Consider the following 21,042-nt stretch of genomic DNA (forward strand, 5'->3'; position numbering starts at 1 on the left):
CATATTTCAGTTTTACTACAAGAAAACTAAAAAGGAAATGACATTTGGAAGACAAACCAGTTACAAGAGTTGTTTTTCAAAAAGTAGAACAAAGATATATTTGAGTCGTGGTGGTTGAGAAATGATGGCTTGAACATGTTTCTGCAACGGCTCTGTAACGGTGCTTTGCAAACGTTACGTCTATACGTTATAACATATTGCTGCCACTGTGGGGCAGTCTTATATATATGTGGGAAAAGAGATGTGAGCGTTTTTTTTTGGTTGTGAATAAAACCAGGGGCTGCCGTTATCAAGACCCTTGTTTTTTTAGTCATGGCTACTTCAGAGAAGTACGAATTAGGACGAGCAAGAGCAAGTTTAGGCTGTTATTTTACCCGAGCGTATAATAACGCACCAAAAGTTTAAAATGTGTATAAATAACAAACCAAAAGGTTAATGTCATGAGATCATGTTAAAAAATGAAGGTGCTGTTGTCGGCCACTCCAGACTGTGGCTGCAGCACATTGACATTTAGATAATTGATTATTCTATTGATTAATCGATTAATCTGATAAGAAATATTCATGCAATAACTAGTTCAGAGAACTAGCTACATCATGAACTAGCTATTATGTGTAGCCATAGTCAGGCCTGTGCGAAAAGGTAAAAAAATGTTTATCATTATGTTATTAAAAAACAGTACTACAGAACAATTGGTATTTATTTTCTACCCAGCTGTGTCAACAGTTAACATCTGTTTCTCTCCTACTGTCTCTGCTAATAAAGCCTCTTGTTTAATTTTTTATTGTTTGTTATCAGACAACAAAGTGAGTCAGAAACAGAGACTTAACACAACACTTTAACCATCAGTCTCTGATTTTACAGATGCAATGAGGTCTGATAGAATTACCTTTTTTTATTTTGGCTGTACTTTGATGTGACTGAGAATATTAGTTCACATTAACAGCTTTCAGGATGAAACTGTTCTGATGGGCAGAGGCACATTAAGGAAAATATGACAGTGTGCTTGTGCTAGCGGGTTAGTTTAATTAGGCACCATCTGTCTAACACAATAAACACGAGTTAGAATTTTTGAAAAAAATACGGGCCGAAAATGAAATTGCAGCGACATCCTTCTCAGCTAACAAGCCAACTGATTTCTGTTAAAATGCTAACATGAAATGTTCCTTTGTGTTTGTTCCGCTCAGTGGACTCGAAATGTGAACTGGCTACTTTCTGCTGAGATGCCGTAGCATTGATGTTGTGCTATTGTTGTAAGCTAATTCGCTTTTACAGTGGACACACTGTGAAGCATTTTCTTCTCGCTGTTTTCCTCTCCGGTTTCCTTAATGATGCACCAAAGCAAATAATTTGCATAGAGGATTTTTCGGGATTCAAGTTACTTGATGAATCGTTTCAGCCTTACTTTGGTGCCAAAGATTGATGCTTGAGCCAAGTGGAAGAATTACTGAGAGATGAAAATTAAAAACAGAACCTGAAATGTCTGCTCTATGTTCTTTTTTATGGTTGATTAAATGTCACACTTACACTGTGAACACATCCACTTTATCACCTTTGTTTGCCTCTGTTAGCAGGAGATGCATTTAACACTCTACGATTAAATCAGCCCACAAACAGACTGTAGACACTTTCCTACTGTCCTCTGCCTCAGTCAGACGGCAGGAAGCCTGACCGTCAGCACCCTACCACTGTCATGACCATAAAGGGTAACCCTGGAAACTGAAGGCGTGATTACATCACAACTTACAACTAACGCAACTCTCGCCAGCAAACTCTCCTTACCTTACCGGAAAGACCAGCAGTTTCCATGGGAACAGGACAGAACAAGAGAAAGAGAGGGATGTGGAGACGGAGAAGATGGATGCTGGGGGTGTGGAGGGAAACAGAAAGGAGAAAAATGCTCTGTTCATCACACGGGGAAGTAACGTGACCCTAGATGGAGGTGAGGAAAGATTAAAGTATAATCATACACAGAGAAATGGAAGCCTGTGTTTTGGATCCAGCATCACCAGAGGTTAAATTAGGATGTTCACTCCGAAGAGAGACCGTCAGGGCTCAATCAACCCTGAGACCACAGTGGGCCTGACAGGAATCGGTTCAGCGTCACGCCGTGGTTGTACCTCAACACCAAGCTATCAAAGGGCTCCAACAATCTACTGTTTTCCTCTGTGAGCATCACTTAACCTGCTCACTGATTATCTGTTTATTTTACAACGTGTACAAAGAAATGAAAAAATTATCTTCAAACTGCAAAATCTGCTATTATTTCCCCTCATCAGACATAAATAATCTCATCAAGAACTAAATTAACACGGTGAGTTCAAGGTAACGAGTTATTCAGCCTATTTTAAAATAAACAAGTCTGACGTGTGTACTATGAAATTATCTACTTTAAGCTTCTAAACATTCACTCCTGTTTATTAGAAAAGACTAAGAGCTTGGAGGCATTATGTGTGTGTGAAAACAGAGAGCAGCAACGTCCTTCGAGATAACAAAGTAATAAGGAGTACAGAATGAAGCAATCCAGACTCAGTATAACTGAATATTTAACCTATTTTAGGTTGGAAAGTCTTAAATAAATAATGTTATGATAAATCATGATAAATTATTATTAAACTGAACATCCAAAGTCTGAATCTCAAGCAGCACTTTAAACTTTCAGAGTCTTTAAATTGAATTTCTGACACTCGAAAGCCAATTCATACATTCATCTTTTCTTTGAGGAGATCATTTAACGTCAAACTGTTTGCTGTAGCTAATAAGAAAATCGCCAATTTGCACTTGCAGAATCCTTCAAAGCTGAAACATTTCCACATACAGCTTAAAGAACATAAACCAGAGTTTTAATTAAAATTTTAAATGTAATTACTGACCCATAACATCTTAACACTTCACAGTAGAGTTCATGCAAACTCATACTGAGTGTTCTTATTTCATATTTCTTTGTAGTTTTCATGCTATGAACTCTGATAGGACACTCTGACCTGCACTTTGACCATAAAACTAACCATTTGGTGTGTTATTTTTAATGTAAAATGTCACCCCAAAAACTTAAGATGCGAATATACGACTCACGAAAAGTGTGCAGAGTGGTGTGCCATTGACACGCATTGCCATGTTACAGTGACATGGTTTATGCTGCCTTCTTCCATCTTTACGTGGCAGTTTTTCATCTTTTTAACAGCTCCAACATGCCAAAAAGTTTCAGACATAATGTAAATGGCAAGATGGCAACTAAATGATGACCTGCTGGAACAGAGATAACAAATAAAGAGTAAAGGCCCCTCATCTGTTCCATCAGTGCAGCTTTGGGCCACAACAGAGCATTAGTCCATCTCTAAGATTTCTATGATTAATCTGCTGCCTAAAGGGGAACACCAGTATTTTAAAACCTAGACCTTATTTCTGGCATGAAATATACGTGACATACATGAAATATACATGAAATACGTTTATCTACTCATCGAGAACAGTTTGGTGAAAGTCGGCGTCCTTCGAAAGCTATTTAGATAACTCGCGATCCATATAACGGAGTGAACGGGGCAAAGACGATGCAGCCTCTAAATAAGGCATCATCTGTCTTTATTTCACCAACAGAAGAATTTATGAACGAACGAACGTGTACTATAGCTCTGTTAGCTCTTTGATGCTGTTATGTGGCTACTTGCGGCTATAGGAGAGCTAACGGAGGGATTTCTACACACACCTCTACTGGGACGACTTCATCCACACGCCCCGCTGGAGCACAGTTTATTTACTCCGTGCTCTGTGACAGTCGGCTAACTTCACACGGAGTTTGCTACTGATAGTTTTGTGCAACATGGCAGAATATTTATCAAATTTTGACAACGTGACCGATGACTTTGAATAAGATGGGCGTTTTTACCGGAGTGAACGAGCTGTGCTGCAGCTATGCGTGTCAATGAAGTGGTCCCAGTAGAGGTGTGTGTAGAATTCCCTCCGTTAGCTCTCCTATAGCTGCAAGTAGCCACATAACAGTAGCTATGTGCTAACAGACCAATAGTACGTGTTCGTTCATTCATTCGTCTTAAAGTATTGGTGAAATAAAGACAGATAATCCCTTATTTAGAGGCTGCATCGTCTAAGCCCCGTTCAGTCCATTATATGGATATACGCCGATCGCGATTTATCTAAATAGCTTTCGAAGGATGCCGACTTTAGCCAAACTGTTCTCGGTGAGTAGATAAACATATTTCATGCCAGAAATAAGGTCTAGGTTTAAAAATACCAGAGTTCCCCTTTAAGTCCTTTTGTAAGATATCTGTTGGGACAGGATGCAGCCTTCAGACGGCTGAACAATAAAACATTCAGTTTATGATGGTGTGATACAAAAACTTAAAACAATGAGCTTCTGACTCCTTTTAAAGTGAGATACAGCAGTTCACTACTTTGTTTTCTAGCCATGAAACACACCGTGTTGCTTTACTGTAACTTGACCTTTTTTGGCATTTAATGGCGTCTTTATGTTGTACACATTCAGGGCTCAGATAGAGATTTATTTTTATGGCAGTTGTGTCACAAAAAGAGGATCATAAATTGGATTAGCTTTGTTCATAGTTGTGTACATAAATTCAGAAAAGGATCAAAACGAAGTGTTCAAAATCCAATGTTCACTAAAAGTTGGGGAATCCGAGGCGCCGCCATGCAGTGATGTCATCAGTGATGTCACCACATTTAAAGTAGGTGATTAAATTCACCACCTTCATTAACTTTGGGTCACTCTCAGTATTTTTCTCATTTAATGAATTCCTTTATCTCCAATATTTTTAAAGCTGCAGCCTTTTGAAAATGTTGTCAAAACATGAAGTTTTCTTTAAAAACTTCGGCTCCGAAAGAATTAAACGCACGACTTGGCTTTGTTCTTTTGACACGCAGCTTGTCGTATTTTCTGAAAAATACACCAATGAATAGTTTGTGTTAAGTCTTTTTTCTCTTTTAAAGTGTTGGTATTTCAGAAGTATTTCTTGTCCGATTAATTGATGGATTAATCAAGCAAATACTCGATTAGCTAAATAATTATTAGCTGGAGCCTTGTTTCAAAGTTACTTTAATGTGCAAAACGAGACATTCACAGGTCTTGCTGTTGATCTGTAATTAGTATTTTTAAATACTTTGGTCGTACATTTTTTAAATTTTGCAGATTTAGAAGCCAGAGCATTGTGAAACTGTAGAAGCTTAGTTTAAGTTTTTGTGCGTTCACACTAAAACTTTTAATTTTTAAAATATCAGTGTGTATTCAACAACCTCTTTTTCAATAGTGACAAATGAATGTCGGCTTATAATTTTGATGGTTTGAGTCATCTCTTCAGTTAAAGCTAGCAGCTAAGGCTCAGTGAGGTTTGCATGAGAGGGTTTTAAGTAGAGGAATGTAAATGAATGGTTGTTATGTGTCTTTGTTGTTTATTCATGTTGAATTATGGTTATTTTGCCTTCTGATTGTCATTTTGGGTGTTTTTATGGTTGAAGAATGTAAAATGTGGTGAAAACAAGCTCCTGTGAAATATGAAAAAGCTTTCTTTGAGACCAGCAAATGAAAGAAATTGATAGTTTTGTCAGAAAAGGCCCACATTTCATCCTGTTGAGATGATGACATATGACTCTGAATGAGGGATGGTGCATTAGCCTGTAAATGCTGCCGTTTGATGCTGCTCTCGCTGCCCTAGTCACGGGTTTATCTTTAGAAAGTCTCTGTGCTCTTTCCTGACGACATTAAGGCGCTGTCCATAGCAACAGTCTCCGTGCCCACCACTGCCACGGTGACCACTGGGGCTCTCGCTGCATCATAATTGGCCGGCTTTGTGCTCTTACAGTACATACGGTGTTGACATGCAGCCACACAACTCTTTTTTTAATTAAGTTATGAGAGCTTCCAGATTAAATCTCTTTAAATTGTTGTCTGACCTCGTGCTCCTCATCTTTTACTGCACGTGCACGAGGAAGAAGCAACAGCAGAGAACAAGACAAAATATTGATGGCCACCTAGTATATGTATTTGTTGTTTTCTGTCTCTTTGGTAGTCAGTTTGTGTTCAGTTGGGTTGTCTTTGTGGCAGTTAAGTGTATCTTTGTAGTTCTTTATGTTGAATTATTGTTGTTTTGTCTTGATTACCATTTAGGGTGTTTTCAGGATCATTTTGAATTTTCTTAGTCCTTTTGTAGTTAGGTTATCGTTTTCCCCATTATTTGTGCTTTCGTCTTTGTGGTTATTTGTACCTCTCTGTAGTTGCTTTGTGTTTCCCTTTGGTCATTTGTGTCATTATATAGTAAATAAGTTTGAAAACATCAACATTTTGTGTATTTTAGCACTTCTTTTAACCTTTTTATGAATGTTTTTGTGTGTCTTTCACTTATTTTGTGTCTCTTTGTGGTTGTTTTTTGGTCCTCTTAAGGTTGTTTTGCCTCTTTTTGTAGTAATAGTTTTTCTTTTTTGTCATTTTGCTCATTATTTGTGTTTTTGTTGTAAATTTGTGCACCTTTGTAGTTGTTTTGTTTCCCTATGGTCATCTTGTGTAAATTTACGGGGATTCATTTTGAAAGTCTCAACATTAAGTCTCAAATACTCAACACATAGAGTCTTTAAGCACTCATTTTGTGGTGATTATCTTTTCAAAACTTTTATACGACTGTTTTGTGTCTATTTTTTGTTATTAATGTATTTCATGCTAAGCAGCATTTGTGTTTTTGAGTGGGAGAGAACGGTAAAGCTGAGGTGACATTTGCAAAGGTGATGGAGTATTGTTTGTGTTGATGTCTGGAAAGCCAGCTGCAATAAGCTGCTATGTGGTTGTCACAGCAACAAAGATCCCATCGCCAAACGTCGCCGCACAGTCTCTTCTTCACTCCCTATCATCTCACTCTGCCCTTGTATTTTTGCAGGGTGTGTGTGTGTCTTTGTGTCCTTACACGCCTCCTGAGTGTGCACAGCGCTGAGTTAACGAGGAGGAAGGAGACGAGGGAAGATGTGGGGAGTGTGTGAGGGAGAGAAAACAGAAATAAATTGCAGTGATGACCTATATTCTCGCAACCAGACAGTTCAGAGCACAGATGTTCCTGCATCCTCGTGTTCCTGAAAACCTCGGCTGTAATACTCAAACATCCAACCACATCACCCAACTGTGTGGATGTCAGTCAGTTTGTGTAGCCCACGTACACTGCGCATCAGAAGCTGGTGTTTGTATTTGTATGTGTGGGAGGATCCGCAATGATTTATTTCTGTGCTCCTCACTGACAGCACCTCACTGACTGAGTCTCCATGTATGTGTCAGACTACGATCGCCATCCTGTGAATAATCTGCATCTTATAGGGCGACTCTTTTCATCCCTCCAAATCCTAAATCTGATGATGCAAGCATCCGCCGAGCAGCAGTGAGGAAGACTTATTTCAGGCCTCAGGCGTCTAATCTTTTTCTCCAGCAGACTCAAACTGCAGACTGTTCTGTCATTAGTTCTTTGTCTCCTGTGAAGGCAGCAAAAACAAATCCTGTGAAATAGACATACTACTCTGATGGACACTTTTTGTTATTCCATGCTGTGTTACACATAGAGACTTTTCATAAAGACTGACAACCTGACAGCTCCCTGATACGAGGATAAAATCAAAATAGGAATAATGCTGGTGGTAGTAGGTACAACATCATCCTGTGTGCATCTTTGAAGTTGTTTTATGTGTCTTTGTTATCTCTTAGTCTTTTTATGTCTTAACATAAGGTCATTTGGTCTTTTGATTGTCATTTTAAGCGTTTTTATGTTCCTTTTTTTCTATTTGAAGTTGTTTCGTGGTTGTTTGCCTCTTTTTGTAGATAATAATTTTTGTTTTTGGTTATTTTGTGCTACTTTCAGATGTTTTTTGTCTCGTTATGGTCATTATTTGTCTTTTTCTGTAATTTTGTGTGCCTTTGTGGTAATCTTTACCTCTATTTACGTTTTGTAGTCATTTTGTGGTAATTTTCTGTCATTCTACAGTCTTTTATTTATTTTGTGCATCTTAAGATTGGTTTGCCTCTTTTTAAGGTTAATCATTTTTCTTTTTGGTCATTTTGTGCCACTTAGTAACTCTTTTTGGTCATTTATACCTTTGTGTAGTTGCTTTTTATACATGTTTGATAATTATTTTTTAAAACTTTTATATGACTTTTTTATTTTGGTTGGACTTTGATGTGTGGTAGTTCTGGTGACAATTCTACAGAAATTAAGAACTAGCTGTCCAATAAAATAAAAAAAAAAGTTTTTTTAAATGTAAGGGATAAAAATGAAAACAGCCCAGCTAAAGCCTTGACTTACTTATGTTATCTGCTAACAGCTAACAAACCAACTGATTTCCGTTAAAATGCTAACGTAAAATGTTCCCCTGTGTTTGTTCGCTCAGTAGACTCCGTATTTTAGCTTTATTTTTCTGTATTTTTGTTTTAAATAGTCCCAAACTTGAACAGAACACATTTGAGTCAATTAAACAACACACTGAAGCAAATAATTCACATCAAAGTTTTTTTTATAACTAGAGGAATCGTTATAGATGAAACGCTGCTCCACTATTTAAAAATAATTTAAAAGGATTTGCTTATGTGTCTGTAATCTGAGAACAATGGCATGCAGACATTCACTCATGACACAGTGGGGAAGGAAGGGGGGAGACAGAGGAAGTGATGTTGTTGCTGAGTAATTGCTTTGTATCTCAGATGGGTGAGTGACTGTCAGGCAGGAGATTACACGCAGTCACAGCTTCACCCTCTAACCTGGTTTAGGCCAGGTGGTCAGTCTGTGTGTGTGTGCCTGTAAATGTGTGAAATGATGTGTCTTTAACCCCTCTCTGCGGTCACAGATTCTGTTTTAGTTAAGATTTTTATGTTTAATGTTTACAACCATGATGTTTACTGGCTTGAATTGAAGAAAAATCATGTAACAAAGCTTAAATTTACTGTGACAATCAGGAGCAGTGACTACAAAATTAAATTTTCTTTTAATGTTTACTTAATGTTTTTGTTTGAATTTAGTGAAATATGGATAATAAAACTCTTATATATAATGTATAGCTATTTTCATTCCATACATGCTGAAATAAAAACAGCTCCTTGAGTTATTGGGCATGAAGCGCCTTCAAATGTCAATAAAACAGCCCCCCAAAAATCGAGATCAACCAGCGATTTGTTAATGAATCTCAAGGCAAAGGCCTTTTCAGTACAGTGATGTCCACATTTAGATTGGACCGAGTTAGTTGTTTCCACCAGTTACATAAAGGGGAGCAGCTCTGATGGCAGAGATAGGATTAGAAATCAATGCCTAAAATAAATCAGGCTAAATATTTGATACGATAAGAGACTCAAGGGACGCTCTTCGAACAAGCATTTTAAAATGACGAACTTTCCAGAACTGAAAATGGAGCTAATGTAATAACAAAGACAGACAAGGCTTCAAAACTAAGCGTAATACTGAACCTGTGATGGAATAGCGAAGAAAGCGTCCAAGAAATGTTTGCGATGTTCCTTATAAAAGAAACTCTGTGTTCAGAGATAACCAAGTTCCTTTTCCTCGTTTTTGAGGACTCGCTGGTGGTATTTGTAAAATATTTGAATATGTAGCCATTACATTTAGTCTACCTTTTAATTGAGAATTAAATAAACCCTCTTCTTCTGTTGTAATTCCATTTTAACACGAGTTAAAGTTAACATTCGTGTTAACACGAATGACTAGCATAAACAACACAGAGCCCATTGCCTAATTCAGATATCATGACATATATCCAGCAATTACTTTCAGTAAAGTTTCAGAGTTGTTCGTTTCTCTTGCTGACTGGACCAGAAGATCCACAGAAAACTTTTTTTTCTGCTACCCTGTCCATATCAATTTATGTCTATAGGACTGAAATGATTGACTTACTTGAATAACTCGATTACAAAAACTGCTCAATGCAGTAGTGAGAATTATAAGAAGAGATAGTAGAGATTGTAAATAAGATAAGGCTGGTCTCTGCAGTATAGTAACTTTTTAATTTAATAACCCAATAAATGGTTTGTGTAAAGACACAAATCTTTTTTCTCTTTTTATTATTTAAGTTGAGTTATTATCGCAAAAGTATTTCTTATCCGGTAATGTCATTAATCGATGGAATAATCGATAGAATACTCAGTTATCTAAATAATGTTTGCTGCAACCCTGAATGTCTTCTAACTGTTCCTGAGGTCACTCTATGGTATACTTGCCTAATTATAAAGTTACAATAACAAATAAAAAGACTTTGAATTGGCAATTGTCAAGCTCACTCCATCCACTCCTAATGTCTTCATTAGGGTACTCACATCCACCATAATGAAGACAGCTTCTGTTGGAAATGTTCTGTTGTCGGCTGTTACATCCATCGCCAGTGAGACTTCACTTCGACAATAGACTATAGAAAGTGGGTTCAAAACGGGCTGAAAGACAGGGGAACTGTGCTTCAACTAACAGGTATTTTGATCAAAGCCAATAAGAGCTCTGAAAATCATGTCACATTGTTAAAAAAAAGGCATAATCAGTCACTTTTAGATAAAAAAGTAGTTTAAAACAACTCAAATTAACTTAATAAGGACATCTGTGGCCAATTTAAGGAACTCAAACACTGCCTGAGACAGCTTGAAATGTAAAATACCCAATTTAATTTTTCTCTAAGCACCCTTCAGCTTTGTAGCTTTGATTTTATAACCCCCAGTTTTACCGTTGGGAGTCACTTTGGTCACGTTGTTTCCAGCAGCAGCAGCTTTTAGTGAACTGTGGAGCGATGAGCAGAGGTGGTGAAGAGCCAAACAGAGCTAAAACCAGGCTGGGTATTGGACGTATTGGGACAGATGAAAGTTAAAGCCAGTGATGTTTGCTTAACTGTAACAACTGAGCCTAAAATAATCTGAAAATCTGTCGAGGTTCAACACAGCTGCTTAAACCTACCGCTCAGATTCATGAATTGATGCGTCGCTGCTGCTCGTCCATGTGACAAATGGACTCAGTGACGCTACCGACTGTGGCTGCTGGGAGATTCTGTTAAAAAGGCCTCGGACTCTGACCCATTCTGTTCAAACAGGCAATGTAATTAAGCTCTGAAAATGCATCTGCACTGACGAGGTGTCGCTGGAGAATTTGCAGCCAAGGTCAGCGCGGATTAAACTTGTTGGTCCGAAAAGGAGTGTAATTGCTGTATCGATTAAGCACTGATGTCATATTGGCAGATTGTATCAATGAAGAGGCAGGAGGGTGGAGGGGAGGCCCGCTGGTTTGAGGGATGTTTGTGGCTGACTGATAGATATACAGTGCATTTCTAAAGCTCTGGGTTGTACTGTAAAGTGAGTTATTCGTGTTCAGACGTCTATGTCTACATCAGACTGATCAGTTAAGCATAAAATGCTTTGTGCGAATGTGACACAGTATTCCCCACTCAGTGTCAGAGCCTTGTCCTGCTGTTACATCACCAGCCTTTGGTGGCAGTTCTCCAAGTTCAGACCCCTTTCAAACTGTCCGGCCTTTCATGCTTCTCGCTGAAAGCAGATGTGGAACATCGGGACTAATCAGAGTAATTAAGAATCACACAGGCATTTGCATACAAGACCAAAGCGAAGCATAAAAAGGTACATGTTACGAAACAAGCCTGGGTTTCTCTTCTTTAATATCTGCAACACTTCCTTTCACGTCCACCACACCCAGATTGACGTGTACTTTCTTGACAGAGATCATTCCTGGTAAATTAGACTACAAAACAGCATCTATTCCCCTCAGGCGGTGGCACTGTGCCCACGGAAATCCCCAAACCAGACTTTTACACACGTGAATTTAGTATCAACGATGACTGACAGTCTGCGTGTTAAAAGAGACTTTTGTGGTATGATCTGCATCTGCTGTTCTGGTCTTTTAAATTTCTGGTGTTCTTCATAGTTTAATCATTTATTCTTTTGGTTCCATGTTCTCAGTATGGTGTTCATCCTGGTCATTATTCTTACTTTCCTCTGATCCCTCTTGTCTTCATTTTCCCACTTGTTTCCCCGTCACGTTCTCATTAGTTCCCTCAGTGTATTTATTCTCCTTTGTTTTACTCAATCTTTTCCAGATCCTCACCGTTAATCCTCATCTTGCCATTCGTGTTTGTGTTCTGATTATTGTTCCTTGTCAGGTTTCTTTGTCAGTTTAGTCAGGTTTTGTTTTCACAGGTTGTTTTTTGCGCATTTTGTTACCATTCTGTAATAATTCACGTCTTGTTACCCCTCCTCCTCCTTTGGGTCCTTCTGGACCTCCACCCGTGACACTTTTGTATCTCTCACATTCTTGGAAAACCACAAAATCTAACAAATGTTTGTGGTTGAGGTCTAGTTGTTTTTGACGACCAAACCTCTTGTTTCCTTTTTTAATATGGCAGTCATTTATTTTTAAATATTTAATCGCAATTAAATGCATAATTGCTCAGTTGACTCATGATCAATCGCAAAATAATCCCACTTTTTATATATATTCTAAATGTACCTTAAAGTGATCTTATGAGACAAATACGCTTGCTTTAAGTAAATGCATTTTATATTGACTTTTGCCAGGATGTTTTGAGGCGGTCTTTCTCACAACTAGGGTTACGACAATATCCTGGTTAATATCATCGTAAGTTTAGTTTAGTTTAGTCTTGTTTGATGCAAATTGTGTCCCTCTGCGTGACTCATTCTGCATTTTCAACCGACACGTTATGTGTGGTCACTTCCAAACAGGAAGCAGGGGAAGCTCTGGCTGAGATTGATCATGGCGATACTGCAAAAAAACCATCTGGTTCAATTGGACCATACAAAAGGGGTCGTGTCCACGTTCTACAGTATCGTATCTTATTCTTTACAGCTGATTTTTGAACATGCAACGCTAAAAGCGGCTTATCGTTCAACTTAATTGCTTTTAAATTTTAGACCAGGTGCATGATAGGATATAATCTCTGAAAAGTCTACTTGTGGTCTTGCAAACAGTGACCATGCAATATCCGGAGACTTTGCAAAATCTGTTGACTGTGATTTAAAACTTAGCAATATTGTCTTTTGATGTGAGAGGGTGTCTGGCGTTAGTTTTTTAAAAATCTCATCCATTGTCTGGAGGCATTATCTTGATTATTTAAGTCATTTTCTTTGATTAATCAACCTATAAATGTTTAAAAAATGTGTTAAATTGAAGGTGACATCTTCATATGTCTTGTCCCTACTAAAAATAAGATGAAACTCTTCAATAGTGATTAATTAGTTAAATTGTGATTAACTATGAAGAAAGGTAATTGGTTTGAATTCGGCTGTATATTTGAGGTGAATTGAGATAACATTTGTTGTGATTTGGCGCTATATAAATAAAACTGAGTGTAATTGGATAGAAATCTTTTGAAATGCTATAATCTGCAGGTATTTGACATTTTGAATAAAATAAATTGCTTAAGCAATAACTCAATGTCTAAAAGGCTGCTTTCAAATATCAAAAATTGAAGGATAACTACAACTACTCACAGTAGGAGGCCCATTAATAAGGTTCATCGTGGTGTTTGACCTGCGTCGGACCAAAGATGGATGGGAGGAGGTGATTTTACTGCTGCTGCTTTCTGCATATATATGTGTGTATCGGTGTGTAAAAGGATTTAATCTCAAACCAGGACGTGTCGCTACATTACAAATGCAATTGCAAGGCTCTCGCTGTTCGTGTCGTAACGAACATTGCTTTCGGTTTCTCGCTCACAAACACACCAACTTCCCAAGGGCAAACAGGGAGGATGCACCTGTGGCCTGCCTGATTAACAGCCATTTTACTGAGAAGTGTTTTCAGTGCACCGACGATAAGGGCATCCGGAGAATACATTGAAAAATAAACTAAGCATTTGTGTATGCATGGACAGGTTTATTTGCCCTAAGGGAAAATAATTTGTCTCAGTGTTCTTCCAGAACTAACTGGGAATGTCACGAGAACTGCTACTTTGGAACAAAGCCAATGCTTAAACTAAAAGCACTGGTGATAATGTAAAATAGCATGTGAGGAAGCACATGGAGATGCAGCAACAGGTTTGAAATGCAGTGTTTTAGATATTTTTTCACCCCCCCTCATTATCACTTACACAATTAAAAATAAAAATAAACTCTGCATGTACAGAGCACCAAGGCCAATTTGACTACTCTTCCCTAAAAAATATAAGCTATGTGTGTGAGTTCAGCTGTGAGAAGCCCAAGTTCGTACGGTTTCGTATGATGCATTTTAGTCCAAATTTGTTCAAACTAACACAAAAACCTTTATTTTTTGTAGTGTCATATAAATGTGCTTATTACTGTCATACTGTTAATATTCTCAATTCATTGATTAATAATACATCAGAGTTGGTGAGAGCAGAGCTTTTTATGTCAGGTTTAAAAAGCCTAGGACAAAAATACGGACTATGTACGGAGGCCTTAATTCCCACGGATCTCTTCCCAGGTAAAATGAGCAGCTAGCATCATGCTACACAATACATTCAATTGTTTTTATTCATTTATTTGTTTGCATTTTACTTTCTCTTTGTTGTAACCCTTATTTAACCAAGTAAATATCAAAAGGTTAGATACTTCTTTCAAGGAGGACCTGGATGGGATGGCAGCATTACAGTTTCAGACAGGAAAATAAAACAAATAAGCATATGATCTATTATCTAATACTGATAATTTGATATTCTATGATTTTCTGTGAAAAGCCCTAGCTAAACCAGGAGGTGTCATTTTGTTTTTGGAGCCCCTGCTGAGCACATCTCAGTGGTCTCAGCTGGATAAACGAGGACCCTGGATATCGTGACACGGCTCTGCTGTGGCTCTGAAGGCAGACAAGTTTTCAGAAAAATCTCATCAACCAATAAGTGTAAAGAAAGGTCATAGTAAGCCTCCAGAGACAAAATCTAGATGGATGAAAGGTGCAATAAATCATTTATTACATCATTAAAAGTGTGACATTTTGGTCAGCAAAGCTTTCTTCGGATACTTCAGATCGTAACTGGTTCGCTTATCTGCCTCCATGGACGACTGCACACAAATCCAAATGCCAGATTCAACTTTACTTATGTTTGTAATGACTGCTGTCAATCCTGCCCTCCTCCCAGGTCAATCCATTTTACATCCGAGCGCTTGTCAGTCATCTTTATCTTTTATGTGTGATCTTACCTGAGGCAAAGGTGTACAGCACTAAAGCCTGGAGCATTTTTCTGAACATTAAATTGACTACTTGTTTGCTTTCAAAACTGTTGTTCGACATTGTTGTTGTCGACATTCCACCTGCTTCAACTGTTTTTAATTAAAAACTGATGAGCTGCTGACCACATCCATCTGATATAACCCACAGTGGTAAACAAGCTGTGTGCAGGTATTTTATTCATCAGGCCTCCACCCATGGAAATAACATAAAATCTGATTTCTGAGTCTGCTTTCCTGATTCCATGTAATTTAATTAATTATTTAATTATAATGTGGTGGTGGCTGTTGTACAGAAACTTCAGGCTCTGTGGTTTGATCCCCGGTCCCTACATGTGCCAAAGTGTCCTTGGACACTCTTAAAGACGGGCAAAACCACCCTTGTAATAAAAGTGTGTGACAGTATATCTATTTTTCATCTCTTTATGATAATTTAGCATCTCTTCAGATGTGTTTGATCCCTTTGTAGCTCTTTGATACATCTGAGTAGCTGTTTTATGTCTTACTGAAGTAATTCAATCTCCTTATGGTCGTTTTGAACTATATTATAGCTATTTAGTATATATTTGTAGCCCTTTTATGTTTTTTTGTGGTAATTTTACATCTACTTATGGTCGTTTTGAACTGTATTCTAGCCATTTTGTTTGTCTATATAGTTGTTTTGTCAAATATAGTCATTCTAAATCTGATTGTGTTAGTTTTGAACTATATTGTAGCCATTTTGTATATCTCTGAAGCCGTTTTATGTCCATTACAATTTGATATGTTTTCTTATTACTTTTGTAGCTATTTGACACTGATTTGTCGCTCTTGTTTGTCTCTTTGAAGCCATTTTGTGTCTTCTTAAAATAATTATGTCTCCTTGTTGTTGTTTTGCAACTCAGTGTAAGTATTTCGCTTTTCTTTTGAGCTTTTGTCTCTTTGGTCATATTGCATTTCTCTCTGAATTCAATGTCTCTGGAACAGTTTTATAGCTCTGTTTCTTTGCTGTTGTCATTTTTGCATCACTTTAAAGACATTCTGCACTGGCTTTCTAATTGTTACGCATATCTTTGTAAATATTTTATGCCTTTGCACTTGTCTTATGTTGCTTGTCGGTCGTTTAGCAAATATCTTTGGTTATTTTGTGCCCCATTATCACCATTGTACATGTCTTTGCACTCATTTTCCAATTCTTCATTGATGTCTTTTTGTAGCTCTTTGGTATCCTGTGCTGTTTTACATATTGTTGGAATGATTTATTTCTCTTTGTGGTCATTTTTGTGGAGATCTTTCATGTCCGTATTGTAGCAGTTTAACATTTTTGTTGTGGCTTTATGTCTCTTTGCAGCTACTCAGCATCTCTGTGTATCAGTTTTATGTCTCCTCATAGCTGTTTTATGTCTTTGAAGTGTCTTATGTCTCTTTGTAGCTATTTGACATCACTTTGTAGTTGTTTTATGTCTCTTTGTAGCTAGCTGACATTATTTCATAGTTGTTTTATGTCTCTTTGTAGCTAGTTGACATCACTTTGTAGTTGCTTCGTGTCTCTTCATTAGCTGTTCAACTTGTTTTGTAGATGTTTGATGTCTCCCTTAGCTGTTTTACGTCTTTGTAGTTACTCTGTCTCTGCAGCTATTTGACACCTCTTTTGAGCTGTTTTATATCTTTGTACTTACTTTGTGTGTTGTAGTTATTTAACATCACTTTGTAGTTGTTTTATGTCTCTTCGTAGCTGTTTGTCTTATTTAGTGGCTGTTTTATATCTCTTTGTAGCTATTTGACAACTCCAGCAGTTTTACATCTTTGTAGTTACTTTGTGTCCTTTGAGATATTTTACGTCTGTGGATTTTTTTTATGTCTCTTTGTAGCTGTTTGACATATTCTGTAGCGGTTTTCTTTTTCTTTTTACTTGCTTGATGTCTCTCTCTTCTTTTTAGGCCTTGTGGTTACTCTTGTGTGTCTTTGTAGCTGATTTGGATGTGTTTCTTGTTGTTTTGCATCTTTGTGGTTGTTTTTCTAAGACCTTATAAAACCTTAGTCCCCTGGGCCCAATGGGATCTTCAGTGATCCTTACATCCTTTGCACGGTATTATGATAAAACAGGTATTACACTGTGTTGCATGTGGTATCAAAAGGTCTTAAAAGTCTAAGGTTTAACCTAGTGAACTCTTGAGAACTTTGAATCAAGAAGTTATTCAGTCATGAACACGCAGCTGCTTTCTGTCTTAAAACTATTTCCTTAAGGCCTGTGTTCACTGTCTGACATGTGCACCTTCCTCTATTTTCCAATATTCTACTGACACCCCCACGTCCTCCAGTCTTATCATCTGCCCCCACTGATATGAGAGCACATAAGAGTCGCTAGGCAATGTAGGAAGGGTAAAAACAGCTGAGATGTTGACGTCTGACTTGCTTTCCTCCTGCTGTGAGCCGGTCAGAGCTTTGGTAATGAGAGCCTGGGGACCTGGCTGAACCTGCTGTGTACAAGACAGGGAGAAGGGGGAGTAGTGTTCAAAATGTTCCTCAATTACTTTATGCTGAGCGTTTCAGTAAATGCGGCTGCAATGGAACCAGCTGTGCCAATGTAGTTAAAGCCAAAATTCCGAAGATAAAAAAACTGGACACTTACTCCAAGTCATGTGGATCTAAATAACTTGATTACATGCAAATTGGTTGGAAATTTGCACCACTGATTGATATCAGATCGTCCATCTCGTGACCACAACTGGTAGTTTTAGGACAATGATTGAAGTTTATGTTGAACTAATTTCATTTAAGTACTTTTCTGTCGAGTAGCTATCAAAAATAATTGCTTATATAAGTGTAAGATGTTAAATTGACATGTATATATTAATCTCTTCTACCCAAATTCTGAGAACCAAGAAACAAGCTAATGTTGACAGTGGACAAAGTAACACCTAAAGTCAAACTAACTAATTATCAGAATTTACAACTATTTATTGATTTTCTTCATTGAAAAATTGACATTTCAGCTCAAAAATGTTATTTTCAGAGTGCAAAGGGAAATATTTTGATATGCGATGTTGAGGGTAAGAGGTCCAACAATCAATAAGTTAACTGAGGCTAACTTGGGTATGTGCAGACCTGTGTGGACAGGTGAGTTTAGTCAAAAACAGGGACATATTGTGGAGAGAAGTAAGCTGATGATTAACGGCGAGAACAACCCTCTCAACCCCTCTCTCCATCCTCCGTCTCCTGCCTCTCCCTCCTTCATCCTTCCACTCTAATCGCAGGGCTAATTGACTCAGCCAGATTTGGCAACAGGCTTATTAGTGTCATTTCACACAACAAGGAATGACCTATGCAGATGGTGCAGCGGTGACAGTCAAGATGGAGCACAACCTTTAAAGCTTTGTTATCCAAAACCAATATAAGCACAAACACACACACTGTTATAAAATGAGCTATAAGCAGCTCGTTCAGGTGGGTGTTTGGCAAAATTAGTGCTCAGTATCTTCAGTTTGCTGTAGAAAATGATGAGATTAGTCTAATATCTGAGTGTTTCTCCGATAATTTTCCTGCTGAACTTCGCCTGAACGCAGAGGGATTTAATGGCAGCCTACCAGCAGGTAAACAAGGTGTGGGTGCTTGTAGGTGTCTGGCAACAGGAAGCTGGTGTTTGTGCGGGGTTTTATGTGATGATTAATCCTTCAGCCGTCACCTAAAACCTGTCTGCCGGGTGTGCGTGTGTGAACACGGACGTGTTTGTGCGGCAGAGCTTACCGCTGTGCGCGCTGAACCAGCGGGGTGTGATGTGCAGGGGCAAGGTGTCAGCCAGCGACCCCCGGGACCCCAGATACAGCACCCCGTCCGTGTGGTGCCCTCCGCCCCCAGTGTCCTGGTAGCCGGTTCCGTGGGGGGCCGCAGTAGTGCCCGCTGACCCCCCTCCGGCTCGATCCGAGTCCGTCCCTCTGGGGGTGTAGAAGCCGAAGGGCACGGCGGGGCTGTGATCGATGCCCATCCCGGCCACGGAGCTCACCGAGCGGCTCCGCAGGCCCATGGTGCCGCTTGGCCGGTAGTGACCAAAGTGGGCCGAGGGTGGCACCGCACTGTCATCCGAAGACACGCCGGGAAAAGTACCCCGGGGCCGCCCTGCCGTGCTCTGCTTTCCCCCCATCCAAAGCGGGAGAGAAATGGGTGGGGGTTCTGGGGTGGAAACAGGAGGGGGCTCGGCTCGATCCGCAAAGGGTCGAGAGAGCCCAAACAGGCTGTCGCCCCCCTCCCCTCACTCCTGTCTGTCTCTCGGCCTGCCTGAGTGCGTGTCTCCGCAGGCTCGTCAGCTCTGGATCTCTGCTGAGCGGAACATGAGCCAGCCCTGACGTCTGGATTCACCTCACCCGCAGACAAAACCTCGACTCAACCAGAGGGGGGGTGGGGGTGCAGGGGGGTGGCTGACGAGCTGAATGACGCCGAAATCCCAGCACGACAAACAGATGCAGCTCCCCTCGCTGTCCCAGGTGGTTAAGACGGCTGTCTCATTGCAGGCGGGACGCGGCAGCAACACGTTTATCCCGCCCGGCCCGGATCACAGCAGCGCCGCAACGTTCGCTCCGCCGCTCCCGTCTCATCTGATCTCAGACATCGTGACAACTGTTGCTGTCCGTCTGACTGCCTAAAAAAGACAGTCTGTCTCGGAAATAAATTACGTCGTCGCCCGTCCGCGTTGTCTGTCCGGTCCAGTGGGCTCCAACCAGCGGTCGCTATTCCTCCCCCGTTGATCGGGGTCACAGTGAAGCCGCTCCCCTGCGCTCTAATCGGCGCTCCGCTCCGCTCTGCTCCGCTCCGCTCCTCACCGCTCCGCCGCTGCCGCTGCCGCTGCTGGCCAGACAATGGACGCGCTCAGTGCGCAAGCTCCGATCATAAACAGACGGCACGGAGACGGTGCAGCGATAAGACTCTGGTTTAATTCCTCAGCATGGGATTGGCCTGGATTTTTCTGTGGGGGGTCTGATCTACTCCATCATATATGGGGCATTTCAGCAAATGACAGGTGGCTTTGATATAGTAGTTTTTACGTCTAATTTGTGAAAAGGACAATAATTAAAACGCGTTAATACCAGTTTAAAAGAAGCAAAAAATGATTTTCCAAATAAATTCAACACGGTTTTACTGTTTATTGAAACAAAGTTTGATTATATTTATTTAACTAAAGCAAGAACTGTTGGTTTAATTAGCAAAATTCTTAATGATTAAAATTAAATATTCATCCTTACTTTAAATAAAGAAACATTTTGACTACAAAACTTGTAACCGTGTTGAACAGCTTCCATTTTCTGGTCTTTTCATCAAATGATTCCCTAATACTTACAATTTATTAATAAACATCTGTTCAGCTTTGAACTCCCTGCTACATAAAGCAGTTAATAGTGTAATTGAAACAATAATCCAAGTTATTTTACACTAGGTCTACCCAAATGTGTAAAAGTTTCTGTGTAAGCGGTTTCTTAGAAACTTCAGAGTTGAATATTTGTGTTTGAACTGTGTTTAAATCTGAACCAGGTCGTGTTTGTTATATTTTCTATGTCACCGTTGTCTTATTTACCGAAATATTTTAACTCAATGTTGAACAAACTGACAAAATATTCCAGTTTATTTAGCAAAAGTATGTTTATATGACTGAAGTGCCATATAAACAATATTTCAGTTTTAGTAATATGTGGATAAACCTGGTTTCTACGTAGGAGCTCTCTTTCCTGTTCGAATAGTTGACCTCGTATTGGAATCCTTTCCTTTAGTTTTGTTTCCTGCCCATTTTCCTCTTTCAGGAACTAGTCAAAAGTTTCCTCCTGCCACCTTTTCCTAAGCTCTTTTACTTCAACTTGTGAAAATCATCATGGGTTTAAGGAGAGAAG

The 21,042-nt window shown here is 39.2% G+C and overlaps 1 protein-coding gene across 1 annotated transcript in view; it reads right to left on the reverse strand.

Annotated features, from left to right (window-relative positions):
• znrf1 (zinc and ring finger 1) overlaps nt 1–20,000 on the reverse strand; it is a 65,130-nt gene extending 45,130 nt beyond the window's left edge. Inside the window, exon 1 of the mRNA XM_072386584.1 lies at nt 18,914–20,000. Coding sequence (XP_072242685.1) covers nt 18,914–19,307 — 394 coding nt within the window. The 5' untranslated portion in view covers nt 19,308–20,000. The remainder of the gene's footprint in view (nt 1–18,913) is intronic.
• Nucleotides 20,001–21,042: the final 1,042 nt, after the last annotated feature.

Source organism: Leuresthes tenuis, unplaced genomic scaffold (assembly GCF_036924035.1).
Source record: "Leuresthes tenuis unplaced genomic scaffold, fLeuTen1.0.hap1 SCAF_5, whole genome shotgun sequence".
Classification (NCBI taxonomy): Eukaryota; Metazoa; Chordata; class Actinopteri; order Atheriniformes; family Atherinopsidae; genus Leuresthes; species Leuresthes tenuis.